This window comes from Pteropus medius, unplaced genomic scaffold, assembly GCF_902729225.1.
Source record: "Pteropus medius unplaced genomic scaffold, Ma_sr-lr_union100, whole genome shotgun sequence".
Taxonomy (NCBI): domain Eukaryota; kingdom Metazoa; phylum Chordata; class Mammalia; order Chiroptera; family Pteropodidae; genus Pteropus; species Pteropus medius.
In genome coordinates this window covers 3,378,399-3,395,236 of record NW_024349225.1, presented here as the reverse complement: position 1 = coordinate 3,395,236, position 16,838 = coordinate 3,378,399, and the positions used below count along the sequence as shown (strand labels likewise).

The window sequence follows — 16,838 nt, the reverse complement described above, 5'->3', positions numbered from 1 at the left end:
AATTTGTACTTCTTAATTCCTTTACCATTTTCACCCAGCTACCCAACCCTCTCAGTTCGAAACACTGATTAAAAGGATACTCAGGGAACTTAGTGAGAACTTCAGCAAAGAGGTAATACACATAAAAAAAGACACATAGAAACTATAAAAAAGAACCAGTCAGAAATGAAGAATACAATAATTGAAATGAAGAATACATTAGAGGTAATCAACAGCAGATTAGATAAAACAGATCAAATCAGCAATTTGGAAGACAAAGTAGCAGAAAACACCCAGTCTGAACAGCAAAAAGAAAAAAGAGTTTAAAAAAATTAGTATAGCTTAAGGGACCTCTGGGACAATGTCAAGCCTAACAACATTCACATCTTAAGGGTACCAGAAAGAGGAAAGAGAGAGCAAGGGACTGAGAACCTATTTGAAGAAATGATGACTGAAACTTTCCTAACCTGGAGAACGAAATAGACATACAAATCCAGGAAGTTCAGGGAGTGCCAAACAAGATGAACCCAAATTGGCCCACACCAAGACACATCATAATTAAGATGCCAAAGGTTAAATACAAGAAGAGAAACTTAAAAGCAGAAAAAGGCAGTTAGTTACCTACAAGGGAGCTCCCATAAGACTGTCAGCTATTTCTCAACCAAAATTTTGAAAGGCAGAAGGGAACTTTATTTTCTGCTTTCTCTTTTTTGTTTGGCCCAAGCAAACCTCTCCCTCTACTTCTTCAAAGATTCAAATAAAGATCAAGCCTGGGAAAGCAATTTGTTGCAGTCAGGTCTTGCTCTGATACTTAGTAGCTGTGCAATATTGGACAGATTGCTTAACATCTCTCAGTTCCTGTTGCCTCACTAAAACAAATAACTTGTGAGATCTGAATGAGATCAAGGTGTGCAAAATGCTTAACAGAGATCCTCCTCATCATTATTCAATTATTGGTTTTTGTGGTTATGAATTATAATGGCCAATGGGAAAGGGTATGTTAAAGAGAAAAGTTGAGTCCTTACGTTGGGAGACCTTAAATATTGTGATAGTTGCTAGGTTCTGAAGATATAAAGATGAGCAAGACTTGCTCTCTGCCTTCAAGTGTTGACAGTCTTATAGAAAAAGACAGATTAAAATTTCATCCATAATATATAGTATGCCCAATGCTATATGATGATGAAGGATTCAGTAGAACCACTAACAAGGGAGTGATCAATATTTTCACTGCTCAGGGTCAGTTGCCTTGTTAAGTATATGTTTAGAGGGAGAAATTTTAAGTAGTTCCTTTATTTGCAGTTGTTTCTTTCTATTTAAAATGGCACGCATATCATGCCCAGATTCAAAAGGACCTTTATGTCAATAGAAAAAGCTGTCACTTCTTTGAGACACCTAATACCATTTCATTGAATACTGCCATAATAAATACAGAAATATATGTTGATTACTAATATAAATCCCACCTCTTAGAGCTGTTCAGTGCACAACCTGTACCACCATACTAGGTGGTACATTTATATTTATCTCACACTGACTCTCATTATTTTGTTTGACAAATAAAGTAATTGGGATTTTTTTCTAACGTAGACAAGTATCATGATCCCGAACCCATGATCTTGTCGCTATCATAGTCCTGGGGTGACGGTTATGCTGTAATTAGCTGGGTGAGAGTTTACAATCATTGTCTAGTAGTTGGACTGAGATGTTGACTTCGGTGAACATGCCCCTGAGGAGGACAGAGGAATTCTAAATAAATCACCTAATAAATGATTCTTATAGGACCATTACGAACATCAGAGATATAATATATAAAATGTATATAACCTATGATGTTCTTCTATATTATCATGTCTCAGATATTTTGAATATGTTACTGCAACACATATTAATAAAAACAAATTTGAAACTATGAGTCACATTTGCCTCCTTCCCATCTGTGTTTAATGTCTATAGTTGACACTCCAGACCCCTACGTGGAACTTTTCATCTCCTCAACTCCTGACAGCAGGAAGAGAACAAGACACTTTAATAATGACATAAACCCCGTGTGGAATGAGACCTTTGAATTTATTTTGGACCCAAATCAGGAAAATGTTTTGGAGGTAAGTGAATCCTTTGCGGACTGTTAGATGGTCATCATTCATTTGAGGCCAGTGCTTGAGTTTATCCCTTTACTGCCTTTTTCCCTCTCTCAGTCATGGAGTCCAGCTGGGCAGCGTAGTAGACCAGCTTCTAGATGGTGCACATCACGTTATGTGGGTGGTCAATGCAGGAGTTAGGCAGAGCTAGGAAGACTCTTTTATACTCTCCGTGTGCTTTGGAGAGAACATATTTTCTGTTATAAAGAGGAAGATCCAAGTATAATAAAATAAAAATATTTTCAATTGCCTTTAAAATACGTTAAAATAAATCTTTGTCAAAATAGTTGCATGGGGATTTTTTGACATTAATTTCTTTCTCATATTCCAAAATAACATTTCCCTTGAGAGGGGATAATTTTCATTTTTGAACACATGATAATGAGTAGGTTAATTGGGAAAGTGAAAAATTAATTATTATTTTAGTTGAAAATTTAGTATTTAGAAAGATAAAAACAAAGTATTGTTATTGATTGAATATTGAGACTCTCAAATGACTGTTATCTATCATCTGAGAAATTTCATTTTTTACATGTGGTGGAGACTTTAGATATTATTTCCAAAACCACGGGAAATTTGATACTCATGATCTGTCTTTTATTCTCTATAGATCACGTTAATGGATGCCAATTATGTCATGGATGAAACTCTGGGGACAGCAACATTTCCCATATCTTGTATGAAAGTGGGAGAGAAGAAAGAGGTTCCTTTTATTTTCAACCAAGTATGTAACACAACAGAATTAATTTTCAACTTTATATCAGATAAAATCTATTTTTTATTCCAGAAAGTTGGGTTTGACACTTGGAAATTTTGTTTACTTATATTTATATTTATGCATGTATTTACAAGAATGTTTTGTTTCTTAAAGAAAAAATTTTTTCCCTTTTACTTCTTGTCCTAATCTTTTATTATTCTGATATCTATAAACTTTGGTTGAGGTATTACACCAAATACTACTGAGGCATTAGTCTCTTTTGTTGCTTCAAATGATAACATTGAGATTAAGCAATGGCTTTGGACCCCATCAGCACTTTGAACACAAAACATTTGGGAGGATGAAGGAAGATATAAAATTTGAGAAGAATGGTACAGAGAGAGAGAAGGAGTGGATGAACTCAAAGAAAATTGTTGGAATGAGGAAGCTATTCTACAATTTCATGTTCAGTAATAAATTAAGCCTGTGTAGAGGAGTATTTCTGTCTCAAGTGATCCTCAAATAGTTAGGGCCGAAGCAGTAAAAATGCAGTAGGAATGGTCTTGAGGTTATTGTTAACTTCATATTTCTAGGTTTGCTGCATTTCTGAAATTTCAGTAATTTATCCAGGAATAATAAAACCCTAGGAAAATTATTTATACAGACCCAACTCTTTGGATTTTGAATTTTTTTATATGAAACTAAGTTAGTAGTTTATAGTGAGAAACATAAACAGCTTGAGGGCCAGTATCAATGCTTAAATGTCTTCATTTCTTCTTGTTCAGAGGAACCTTGTATTTTGTTCATCCTTTGAATGAGTTTTTAAATCCCTCCGCTCACCCAAACCTACCAATTTCTTAACCCTCACCTCCTTCCTGACCATTATCATACTAAATGACCTCTTCTTCCTTTTAACCCATCTGTGGTATTAATTGGGACTGAATTATTTAAACTGTTTAATGAGAAGTAGATGTAGGTAGATACATGTGATGAAAAGAAACCACCACACAGGGAAGTAAATATCAATGAGGTATGTGCAGAGTGCAGTGGGAAGACAGAATCAGAATAAAGACAGATTGCGTTGTAAAAGGAGGCGGGGGTGGCCCTGTTTCAGTAGCTGGTTTTGAACAGGTTAAACAGTGAACACAATGGTTAATACTTTGGCATTTGAAGCAAAGCACTTTGGCGTTTAAAGTCCAGGTCTGTTTCATCCTGGGGAAATCACAGTTCCTCTGTGCCTCAATTTACTCATCTTTAAAATGGAGATGATATTTCATAGGAGAGTCATTATGATTTACATATATAATGTATGTATAAAATAGTGTATATTGCATATACATATATTAAATATAATTGCATATTTAATTGTAATTTCATAAAATTTATTATATAAAATGTGGGTTACATATTACTTAGCCAAATATTTACTAAGTATACAATTTATTTAATATTAAATACATAATTGATTATAGAAATATATATATATGAATACTGTATACATATAAATGTGTGCGTACATATATATAGTGCTTACAACATTGCCTGGTAGATATGAAGCACTATATATATGTTTTTGTTTTTGAGAAAAGAGTAGAATTTCAGCAGGCAGAGAAGCAGTTGTGAGCATTTGAGGCAGAGGAAACTACGAAAGCATGGAGTCTTGAAAGAAGAAAGCAAGTTGGGGCATGGCGAGTTACAGGGCTTGGCAGGTACATGTTGGTGAGCAGTGGGGTCAAGTTTAGAAGTGGTCGAAGGCTGGCATTTACAGACCTTACCCTATGGCATGTTGCTTGGGTCAGTTCTCAATAAACATTTGTTGACAGCTTTGTAAACATAGATTGGCCTTTCCAAAGAAGAATTTTTTCCCCCTGCCCTTCGGTCTGTGATACAAAGGCTAAATATAAGAGAAGATGCTGTAGGAAGACATGCATTTCCTCTTCTCCTGTCATTTCCTATGGTTAGGTGTGTAACCCCCAGGCTTTCTACATTCCTGAATTTAAAGTAGTTGACGTAATTATTTTCCTTACTGTGCCTGAGAAAACCGTTGGCCAGCTGTTTTTCATTATTCCATTCTCAACAGTCCTTTGCAGTTTTCATCCGAATGACAATTCTTTGAGTCAGGGACTTGTGATGGGAGTGGGGGGAAAGGTGAATGAGTGACGGCTGATTGGGCAGCTCCTTGCCCTTCCCCTTCCCTGGGTCATGTGCTGTGCCCTCTGCAAGCCGCCCAGCCTCTCCTCATCTCTGAATCCCTCTTTCAGAAGAGGACAGTCTTCTTTCTACAATGTTCACAGAGGTTGTGAGAGAAGAGATTTTTAAGCAATTCTTGATGGTTACAGCAATCGGGTCTAGTAAAAATCACTTGGATATGGCAAAGGGAGTACACTTGCTGCAAGCCAAGACATTATTAGTAAAAATTCCTTCAAAATTTTGTCATCCAAAAGTTAATACTGAGTCAACATAGAGATTTCTGTGGCCAGGAGCCAGCTGGAGGAAAAAGCAGGAGCCTCAAGATGGAGATGCCAGACTCCAAAAGGGCCTGCTCTGCCCTCTCGGGGTAGGAACTGGGAATGGGGAGACCTCAACTCTCCTTTTGTCTCTGTCACCAACATCCCTCTAGGATGTCTGAGTTGTCATTTTTTCCGAGTCCTATTTTCTTCATCTCTACGATGAAGGTTTCTGTTAACTTATTTCTAAGAACCTTTCTAATAACAAAATTCTGTGATCTAGGAAGACTGTCTTATTTTTCATTTGACCATTTTCACCCCAGAGTTTTCAATTCCCCCCATTTTACAGATATAGAAACAAAATAATCATAATGCAACAATAAAAAATTTTATATGTAATTTTAAAATATCTGCCAATGGATTATTTTTTATTATGAGAATTTAAGCTTTTATTGTGCACCTAAAACATTCCTAAATATTAAGAAGGCTACAAACAGTTCAATTTTAAGTAATTAATAATCGCTTTGGAAAGTAGACATTCATGTGTAAATGGCTAATTAATATAATACGCAGTATCATGAGGCATCTATTCACTGACTTACTTAAGAGCTATTATTAAACACTTATTTTCCATGTGATATTCTAGGTGATAGGCAAGCAGCAGGGGACCTGATATATGATTTCCTGGTTCCCAGGGAGCTTGCATTCTAATGGGGGAGGTAAATAGGCAACAGAAAGTAAAACGATAATCAACACAACATCAGCTAGTGATAAATACTATGAAGAAAATAAAATAGAGAAATGCAATATAGAACAGTTGGTGGGCAACTAAAGTTTATGTAGTCACGGAAGACCTTTCTAAAACATTATGTTTTTCCCAAATTTTATTACAGAAATTTTCAGGCATGTAATACATTGAAAGATTTGTACACTGAATACCCACATATCTACTACCTAAGTTTCTACAATTAACGTTTTACTGTATTTGCTTTGCCACATAGGTCTCCTCTATCCATCCATCAACTTTTTGGATGCACTGAAAAACAAATTGCAGACAATATGCTTCACCTCTAAATACTTTAGCCTATTTATTAGAGGTTAATATTTACATATTAATTTTAAATCTCAAATAAAAAGTATATATAATATGTACAGTGAGTTATAAAAAGAATTATTCATTCATTCATTTATTCACTCATCTCGCAAATAATTATTGAGTACCTACTGTGTGGCAGACAGTCTGTAAGCAGTATTTAAAAGAACAAACAAGACTCTGTACCCTCATGGAACTCATATTCTACTTAGATAGATAAGAAGCAAGATAAATAAGTAAAAGATACTTGTGTTAGATAGTGATAGTGATAAGTGCTAATAAACCAGGGAAGGAGGAGAGGAGATTTTATGTATATATATATATACATACATACAGGCGTGTGAGAGAGGTTGCAAGCACAATCTAAAAACTATGGCTAAGAGAAGCACTTCTGATGATATCTGAGGACAGAAGTCTCTCTGAGTAGAAAGAAAAATCCTGAAGGAAAAGCTTGTCTGGCATGTTGCATAGCAGCAGGGAGGAAGGTATGACTGGAACATAAAGAATTGTACGGAGAGTGGTAAGAGTTGAGGACCGAAGCAAAGAGGGGTGGGGGGTACAGTGAGTCATTGTGGGTTACAATGGGTATCAGTGGCTTAAGCTTGCCCTTAAAGGAAGGATGTAGTTAGATCACTAAAGGGAGCGGAAGGCAGTTCTGGTAGAGAGAACATCCTGAGACTTTGCTCATACTCACAGAACTACACAGCAAAGCGTGTTCAGGAAACGGCGTCTAGACAGGTGTGATGGAAGCAGAGCATTCGTGCGTGAGGGAAGAACAGGTACTTTGGGCTCAGACCACAGCAGAGCTCAAATTCAGTTGTTGGAATTTGGATGTTATCTTACTGACAGCAATGAGTCATGGGAGATTTTTGACCAGGTGATGGGGAATTTAGAGCAAACAGGGGTTGGCTTTTTTTCCGCAGAAGTGTTAGTAAGAGAAAAGTCAATAGGCAAAACAGAAAATGTTTGATATTGAAAATAAAAAGTTGATGCAGCTTTAGCAGACTGCTTCTGTGGAAAGTGATGAGTCTGGTGAATACCGGGTGACTTGAGGAAAATAAGTGTAGCAACAGCTTTAATGTGTCAGCCAGAGTTGAATGGAATGAGTGCTTAGTGGCAGTGGAGATCGGCTGAAGTTGAAAAGCAGGAACTTACGATGATCCTGAGACTATGATCTATATCATTCAAACCAATTTTAGAACCTTTTTTTTTTTTTTAGGAGAAAACCAGTTTTAGGGCTGGGGTCACTGTTTTTGTTTTCCAGCTAGCAGGTATAAAATCTGGGTTAGGTTGTGTTTGTTAGAGTCATAAGTTTAGAAAGCATCAAAGTTGACATTTGAGAGAAACTGGTGAGACTGGCTGCTTTTGACGCCAAGCTCAGTGTCAGGTGGCCTACGCCTGGGTTGGAATGATGATTCTACTTATTAACTGTGTGATATTAGATTTTTTTTTTCTCTTTGCCATGCAAAACAGTGTTATAGAAGGTAGTATCTACCTCTTAAGGTTGTAATTATGGTTAAATGAGTTAATACGCGGAGAGTTTTAAAACAGTGCCAGGGCTTAAGCACTAAATAAGTTTTAGATATTCTCATTATAATTGTAATCGGTTCTATTTAACTATTTGTCATGTACTTCATGAAACTGACAATTGACTATTAAAATTACTTATTTGTTTGAACTTACTGACCCAAATCAACTTATTTACATATAGGTAGAGCCTACAAATTTAGTGATCATTTGTTTCAACACGGCTCAAAAGTGCTCTGGTCACCCATTACTGAATATATCAAGTGTGGCTTTGGGTTACATTATCCCATTTTAAGGTAGAAAGATATAGTGTCTTCAGAATTTAATGTTTTGTGTAAACAAAGTAGTTCACTTCAAGAAAACTATGAAAATACTAAGGCTTTAAAGTAAGACAGAGAAATATTACACTTCTTTATTCTCTAGATAAAATAAGTTTGTTTTGGTCAATATTTTGAAGAAGGTGGGTAGCCTCTAAGTTTACACAGTATGGTGTTTTTAATTTGCCATCTTTATTTAGAAGTTAGTGTTATTGTTTAAAAATTGCCATATCTCATGGCTTCTGTGGTATTTAATTTGGCTGATCATATTTTTTATTGCTTATTTCCTATTAAAGTTGAAAATGAATAAGGTAGTTCTATAAAAAGAGATAGTGGCAAAGGTTAAAAACATGGGAGTTCAGAATGTTAAGATAGTATCAGTATAATTTCATTGGAAAACTCCATATTGATGTGTGAAGACAAAGACCACAGTTTACCTAAGTGAATGAGACAGCAATTTGGAGGGAAAAAATAAACGGTATAATTTTGTAAGAAATTTGGGAGGTCTTTGGTTAAGATGTGAATGCCATCAGATTGATGCCAAGCAGAGTTCAAATGTAGCTCAACTTCCTGGCTTAAAGAGAGAATGCATTTTGGGGGGTGGGGATACTAGCCATGGAAACATAAGTGAATCTTTTCTGACACTATTGCAATTTATAAGGTTTAAATTACAGGGCATTTTAGAATGCACTCATGTCCTTGGGGTCCTCTACTGGACCTAGATTTCTTCAGAGAGTAGAACACTTTCAATTTATTTACCATTGCATACCCAGCCTGACATACATTAGGCACTTGAATCATTTTTAGATGAATGGATAAATTAATGCGTTTATAGGAAATACAGAAAACCTGGAAAGTGCTCAGGCAGATAAAACAAAAGTAAGTGAAATTTCAAAAAGAGAAAAATTAGAGTCTGAGAAATTCCCACTTGGAGAAAAAGAGAGTATTTCAGTTTGGCGCTCAAGGAAATCTGATTACCCAGCTCTCTCAGAATTTCCAAAGTCCACATAAGGAAAAGAGATCTTGAATTAAGGAAAGAGAGGTCACGATCAAGTGTCAGGAGGAAAACTGTGTGGTAGAGTGGACATGGCTACAGGGGTAACAGTGTGTTTTTTATCTTTCACATCTTATAATACCATCAGGGATATTTTGCGGGGGTAGGGGGGCCCAGTTATTCTGAATTCTTGGTTGATGATTGATGAGATGATTCCTAGTAGTGAATGCTAATTTTGTTTTATTAAGGAATCATATATGTTAACTAGATTTACTATGGTGATCACTTTGCAATGTATTCAAATATCAAATCATTATGTTATATACCTAAAATTAATATAATGTTAAATGCCAAAGATATCTCAATAATAAATAATAAATACCAGTTTTTAGTGTTATCAGAAAAAGAGAAAATCATATACATTTAAAAAAATGATTTTAGCAGGGTCTCACTCAATTTTTAACACCCAAAATTTATTTAGATGTGACCTGGTTTATACTGGTGGGCTTGTTATTTCTGTCTGTACTTGAATTACCTTCTTGTTAGATACACATCTGATTTCTTCTTCTTAGGATGGAGGGTTTGAAAATATGATTCTTAGTAAAAGTGGCCCTTATTTTTTTTAAATATAATTTTACTTTTTATCTTGCATGGGTAAATATAGGTAAAGCAGAAAATATTCTATGTGTTTTTTGAAAGATGTAAGTGATTATTGAATCAACATAGTGACTAGTTGCTCTTTGCTTTTACCAAGAAAAAAAATGGTAAATTGACTTAAGAGGGATCAGAATTCGAAATGATGTTTTATTGAGAGTAAAGGTTGTAAATACTGAAGTATATTAATAAGAGAAAGCATGCCATATTTGAAGAGCTCTTCAGTAATTAATAGTATAGATTCTCAAGTTTTAAAATTATTTGACCGTGTGCATCTTATAGTAATTTTAAAAGATCTTCTTAATGTCAGGCATTAGGCTTGTTGCTTTAGCTTCATTATTTCAAAATGACCCTGGAAAGTTTGCAAAAGAATTAGGGGTTTAGATACTTTTTAAGAGATTTTAAAGCCTGAAATGGCATTCTCTTTTTTTAATAGTTTCTCTTCTCTAATCCTCCTTCCCCCTCCCTCAATTAAACATCCCCATTGTGAGCATCTCAAATTGTTTTCCACTACGGAATTCAAAGAAGAAACTTGTTTCCCACAGGAATGTACACCGAGTACAGCTTGCTTCTTATATTTATAATTCCTAGGAGAGGTGGAATTCTTCTCATTTGTTCTGGTTTCTAGCGAAATATTATGGGTTAGGGAGAGCCATTTGGAGATTTAGCCACCTTTCCTTCTAGCTGCCTTGATAACGCAACCTGGAAGCCTCAGTGCAGAGATGCTTTCTGAAATGACATGTTCCAGGTAAAAGGCACAGAAAGACTATGAACGTCAGTCTTCATAGCATGTCTGAACATAGTGCATCAAGTGGGAGAGTTTAAAATTTCCTCTGGATTGTGGGTGATCCGCTGGGGCAACATGTGGAAGTGAGGATCCCAAACCCATGGGACGGGAACCATGGCAACACATTCTGTAATACTCCAAATGGCAGGGAAAAAATCCTGTGTCTTCTCTCATCCTGCCTTCATTTATAGTCTTCTCAGTCTGTCTAGGGCCATAAATACCTTAGTTAAAAAAAAGTTGTGGATGGATGTAGAAGGAGCATTCTTATGGAGGAGACAAATATGACCATAAACAGCACGGTTGATTTTCTTTTATTTATTCAGTTGTCAAGATAAGATATTATATATACTCAGGCATTGACTATTTTAATATAGAAATTGCTTAGGGACCTGCCAGTTGGGAAGCCAGCTTGTCGCTGAACACTCTCTGTCATGAGGGGGCATGTTGGAATAGGAAGCCCCTTTCAGCTTTGAATTTTTTGATTAGCAAAATCCACATTAGATTATAATATTATTCTTTTTTTAATTTTCATTATCTCATGGTACTTTTGCCATCTGGAGATAAAAACAATAAATCTAGTCTTATTTTAATATCAGCTTTCCAGCTGATATTAATATCAGCTGATTTTAATATCAGCTTTTTGGGGAGGGGGGGAACCAAACGGACTATGTTTTATCCGTGTCTTGTTTTTGTTACTAACTATTCAAAGTAATTTCATTTAATATTAAATTTTTCTCTAAGCCCTCTTTGGGAAAGACTTTATTTGAAATTTTGAAATTTGTGCTAAAATTTTAATAATGTGCTTCAGGATATGGTCTGAGAAGTGCTTTCATTAGTAGAATAGACCGCAGCTACATTATTTAGAAGCCAGTCACCATTTTGACTTATAACTGAACTATGATTCATCTGGGCATGTTAAAAAAATAATAAACCATTTGTACTGGGACTCTTGATTATTTATTAACTTCAAAGTAATATTTAAGTGCTGTTTTGATGAATAAAGTAAGGTTCATAGAATTCCATACCTAAGAAAACTGTCTGGGTTGGACCAGCCCATGATCTAATCTCGAGTAGAAATAAGATGTTCTTGATTAAAAAAGATTGCCAGATGTGCTCCCTCTCATACACATGCACAGTCATTCAACAAATATTTATTGATTATACGCTGTATGCCAAATATTGTGTAGTGAACTAGTAATAGAGACCTACATAAAAAAGAACTTAAAGTTTAGTGACAGAGGCAAATTTTTGTAGATAATTTCCATACCTTTTTCTTACTCATAAAATTCAGTACTAAGAATTATCCATGAACTTATTTTAAGCTTCTGAAAGTTTAAAATAAACCAAAGTTCCCTTTGGTTTGTTTTTTTTCCATCCCTGAAACCAAAAAGAAAACAAAGCCCATTATCTACAGCTTGGTTCTGAAAATATTCTTTTCACGTTTTAAGAGACATTTCCTAGTTCTTTTATATTCGACGGTATTAAAAAGGTTCACTCTATGTTCTTATGGTAACTGATATAATAAAAATAATAGTACCATCTTACCATCGTGCACGAACTTTCAAAACATTTTCTTATTTTGTTCTCCTAACAACCTGAAGTTATATTATTCATTACCCATGGCAGGGAGAATATTAAGAAGATCTTTCTATACAACAGATTCATAGTCTTGGAAAGATACCTTTTACTACCCCTCTGTTTTGTGGCTATTACTCCCTTTCTTTTCTGTTAAACCAGAATTGGCCCATTGGCAGGAGTTTGGTTGGTTCGCATAGTGTTGAAAAAATAAAAACCTGAGCCCCACATCGCATTTGCAGTATTTCTTGAGCTGACCACAGTTGGCTGGTCCCTGGGTCCTGCCGCCCACGTTGAAGAGGTATTCTGTCTGCAGTTTTCTACAGCCCTCATGTCACAAATGCACACATATGAATTTCTCTCCAGTCTTTCTTTAATCTCCCATCTACTCTGGCCTCTGATTTTGAGGCCCAGGGTCAGCCACTGCAATTTTTCTTTTGCGAATCATAATTGTGGAACTGAACTCCTTCATTTCAGTGAAGGAGGAAAACAACCATGCAGAGGCAATTCTTATATTTGCTAAAATGACTTATTAAGTAGACATATAAAAAATAGCAAAAAAAATTATTGAAATACACCTATAATTTCAGATCTCCATGGACCTATGTTACTTTTATTTTGGCGGGGGAGGAGGGTTAGCTTAAAAATATTCTGGCATTCAAAAATTATTTTGCCTTTGTTTGCATTGTATATAACACACATCCATTTATGCCCTAATCAAATGTATTTGTTTTAGGTCACTGAAATGATCCTGGAAATGTCCCTTGAAGTTTGGTAAGCGCACTTATTTTATTAGATGGAAAATACTTTGAGTGCTCCACTGACTTATTTTAACTGTTCAAAATTATTTTTAGATGAAATAATTCTAACAGCTTTGAGCATAAAAAGTACATTAAATACACTTTGCTTTTCTTTTGCTCTCTTCTAATAGCTAGAGTGTTAAAAAAATAAATCTAATACTCTTTGCTTAATTTTCCTGTAGTTTGCTAGTTAGATAATAGATGTCAGAATAAGGGCTTTTAGAAAGGGCCCTCCTCAAGTTACATATTTATTTCCATAGAAATGACTATAGTTATTTAAGCCTATTTTCTATTGCTAATTTAGATAGATATTCAAAAATGTGAAAGCGAATATAGACAGGAAACTATAAAGAGGAAAAACTGAAAATTGAGACTGATTTTGTTCATAGTGATCAACAGGACTACAAATGGTTAAAGTTCCATGAAGGATGTCACTTTCAAAGTGGCCTCCAAAACTGGAAGCAAGAAAATCATTTATTTTCAAATGGTGAATCTTAGGGAGGTCAGGCCTGCCTTGAGAATTAGCTCATCTCTGATTTAACTCAGAGTTCAGTGGATCCCACCTCTCTTAACCTCCCTGCGTCTCTTTGAACTTCCCTGTTGAAGTATGTTTTGCCAAAGTTACTAGTGCACATTTTATTTACACGAATGCCATACAAATTAGTGTCACATTTTCCTATCTTGTTATCTGCCAAATGTATGGTAATGAATACATTAACATTGAGTTTAGACACTTTGTTCTCTTATTTTGATCCCTTAGTATAAGTAACTACAGTCCCGTAATAGATGAGATGTCAGGATGTATCAGAGGATGGTCCAAACTTTTGTGTTGTATTATTCTGTATTACACTGACACTTGCTTACAAGTGGTTTATTTTGACATGAGATGAGAAATATTTTTGTTATTTGACTATGAAAGTATTGCTATTTGTTTTAATGGGAAATGGTCATCACTGATGTAATTAGGACCACATAATGTAAAAGAAATAGGCTTTAACAAAACATAGTTATCAGAAAATGTAGGAAAAACTCACCTCAATAATTTACATGTGTCTGGAAGTAATTTAATATAAATTTATAATGAACTTTAATTAAATTCTACTTTTACGTGTGAACTTACATCTTGACTCTAAAATGGAAATTTTTCTTTAAAAAAATATAATTTTCTATGGATGTCTTTCATTAAATATAAAACAAGTTTAAAAAATTAACTGGTTAAAGGTAATACATAAGAAATAAATGAAACATACTGTTACCATGTTTATGAAATTATTCAGCACTTTAAAAACTTTCTTCCAGATATTTTTGTACTAGTACATTCTAAACATCTATATTCATTGCTCTGATCATAGATTTTTAAAAATCATGCTTCTTGTGCTTAATGTGAGATAATGATCAGCACGGTATATTTAAGAAGCAGCCTTCTAAGTGGCCAGGTAGCAGTCTTAACTGCTAATTATGTAAACGGTTGAAAGATTTCTAATAACTTTTGTAAAGTAAGATAAGAGCACTTGATAAACATATCTGTTGCGATGATTTAATGAGATGTTTTTTCTAAAGAGCAAATATTATAGGAAACTTTTCCACATGTGTACCAGATGTTCATAGTGGTACTGTTTGTAATAGTTAACAATAGATTGGAAGCTACCTCAATGTTCATGGATAAACAAATTATGCTATATTCATATATTGAAAATACTCCACAATAGTAAAATTTTTGAATTAGTTCTATTTACATAAACAGAGATGATTCTCAAAAAAAAAAACATGTCCAGTGGAAAAAAATAATTTGCAGAATATATATAGTCGATAACATTTACATAAACATTTTAAATCTTCAAAATGACCCTATATATATTTTAGGAACATAAATATATATTGTAAAATTATAAAGAAATACATTGAAATAGTAAAGAGCAAATTTAAGATAGTTGTTACCCCTGAGGAGCAGAAAAGGAAATAAATTGGGGCAGATTCACAGAGACAGCTGTGCAGGTAGATTTTTATTCCTTAAAGTCATTAGAAGATACCCAACTTAATATATTACAACAAACAATAATAATAGAAGAGTTTATCCCAGGATTTGGTTTTAAAAATGATAATTCACTTTTATTCTTTCTCCCCTTGTTACATGATCTTCATAATAATTAAATTTAACAATTGTGTAATCCAGCACTTTTATACACTATAATTTAATGACCATTTCCTTATTGTATGATAATAAAGTTAAATGATTTTTCAAAATTCACAGTTACTTCCTTTAAAGTAGATATCCAGAAATATAATTACTATGGTGAGGGAAATACACACATTTTAATTATTTTTAGTGCTCATTGCCTAATCGCTTTTCAAGTGTTTTACAAATTTATATTTCCGAAATAAATGTACGAGAATAACAGTGTTACTTTACCTTTTCCAGTATTAAAAAACAGATATTTAAAGTACTTTAAAAAATTATTGATTTATCAGTAACTGTATTTTTAATATTTGCTAGTGAAATTAAATATTTATTTCTCTATTTTTCATTATTAATTATACTTGATCTTTTGTGAGTTATCTATGTTTATCCTTAGGGTAATAGTAATTAAAATATTATTTATAATGATCAAATATCACTACTGTCTGCTTATTTGTTTTTTTTTCTAAAACATCTCATATTCCTCATTTTCTGAAAATGCGCAGCTTTAAGAGAGCCATCATGTTATACTCTTCTTTCAGATCCCTTCCTAGGAAATGGCTTGAGAGAAGCAGTGAGCTTATATCAGTGTAGCTACTGGGGACTGGATGATGTCTAACAGGGCTACTGGGGACCTTGGGTCATGACTCTCTGCTTTATATACAGCTCATCCCCAGACCTCCGATTTAGCATGGCTCTGTGTGATCAGGAGAAAGCTTTCAGATACCAGAGGAAAGAAAACATAAAGGAGAACATGAAGAAACTCCTGGGTCCAAAGAACAGTGAAGGCTTGTATTCTACACGTGATGTGAGTTGGAAATTTTTCAAATGTTATTGCAATTTAATAATAACTTTGTTTGTATTTGCTCCCTAATTTCACCCAAATATGAAAACATTAAGGCTGAGCATTATGTCTTCTGCTTTTGAAGATAAGGTACAGTTGCATGTTTCATAAATGGAAGCTCTTTGAGGGAGGTCATCACAAATGCTACCCATATTTGGAAATATTTATCAGGTGTAGTTTTTAAAAGAGGCGTATGCCTTCTTATGCACAAATAAGACTTTCATTTTATTGGTAGAAAATGTTTAGTGTCACATATAAGAAGATTATTGAATTAGTTTTAATATAGACTAAGATTAAACAACTGTGGAATTACTGAACAAAAAGCAAGTGCACAAAAAGAAAATGTTATAAATCTTAATAGCATAATTAACAGAAACAGGTAGGTGTAAATAGGGGAGGTAGAAGGAAATGTTCCAAATTCTTAATAGCAGAAAGTTAAAATATGTCATCTGAAATTGACCAAGTAGCTAAAAATAATGATTTCTACATTTTAATGTTTTTATAATACTAATTATCAAGAGATCTTAAAATTAAAATATTTTTGTGAACAAATATTGAAAGTACAATTCTTCGATTGTACTTTAACTTCTTTTTTTTTCCCTTAAATTCCAGTGAAATAAATGGCATTAATTATTTAATAACTTGTATTGTATAATTTAGTTTTGGGCTATTTATTCATTCACTATTCCCTCACTCGTCTATCATCTATCTATCTATCTACCTATCTATCCAACCACCCACCCATCTATCTTTCTATTGGTCTGCTCTTCTATCTGAAATCTACAAAAATTTGCTTCTATAGTTAATATT

General features: G+C 34.1%; 1 protein-coding gene and 1 long non-coding RNA gene across 5 annotated transcripts in view; one reads left to right on the top strand and one right to left on the bottom strand.

Moving 5' to 3' along the window:
- Nucleotides 1-16,838, top strand: part of PLA2G4A (phospholipase A2 group IVA) — a 117,991-nt gene that overhangs the window by 47,903 nt on the left and 53,250 nt on the right. The window contains exons 4-7 of one of the 3 annotated variants that reach the window (XM_039881225.1): nucleotides 1,933-2,081; nucleotides 2,728-2,841; nucleotides 12,945-12,982; nucleotides 15,851-15,992. In XM_039881225.1, coding sequence (XP_039737159.1) covers nucleotides 1,933-2,081; nucleotides 2,728-2,841; nucleotides 12,945-12,982; nucleotides 15,851-15,992 — 443 coding nt within the window. Of the gene's footprint in view, nucleotides 1-1,932; nucleotides 2,082-2,727; nucleotides 2,842-7,004; nucleotides 7,134-12,586; nucleotides 12,712-12,944; nucleotides 12,983-15,850; nucleotides 15,993-16,838 lie in introns of those variants that run through there. The other 2 variants (XM_039881226.1, XM_039881227.1) reach the window with 2 other exon arrangements.
- Nucleotides 2,028-5,098, bottom strand: LOC120617548 (uncharacterized). Of its 2 annotated transcripts, none has more exons than XR_005656951.1 (2): nucleotides 4,590-5,098; nucleotides 2,028-2,294 (listed from the first exon to the last, which is right to left on the bottom strand). It is a non-coding gene; the product is annotated as an uncharacterized LOC120617548 (long non-coding RNA). The 2 variants fall into 2 exon arrangements; XR_005656952.1 differs by having other exon boundaries at nucleotides 4,842-5,098.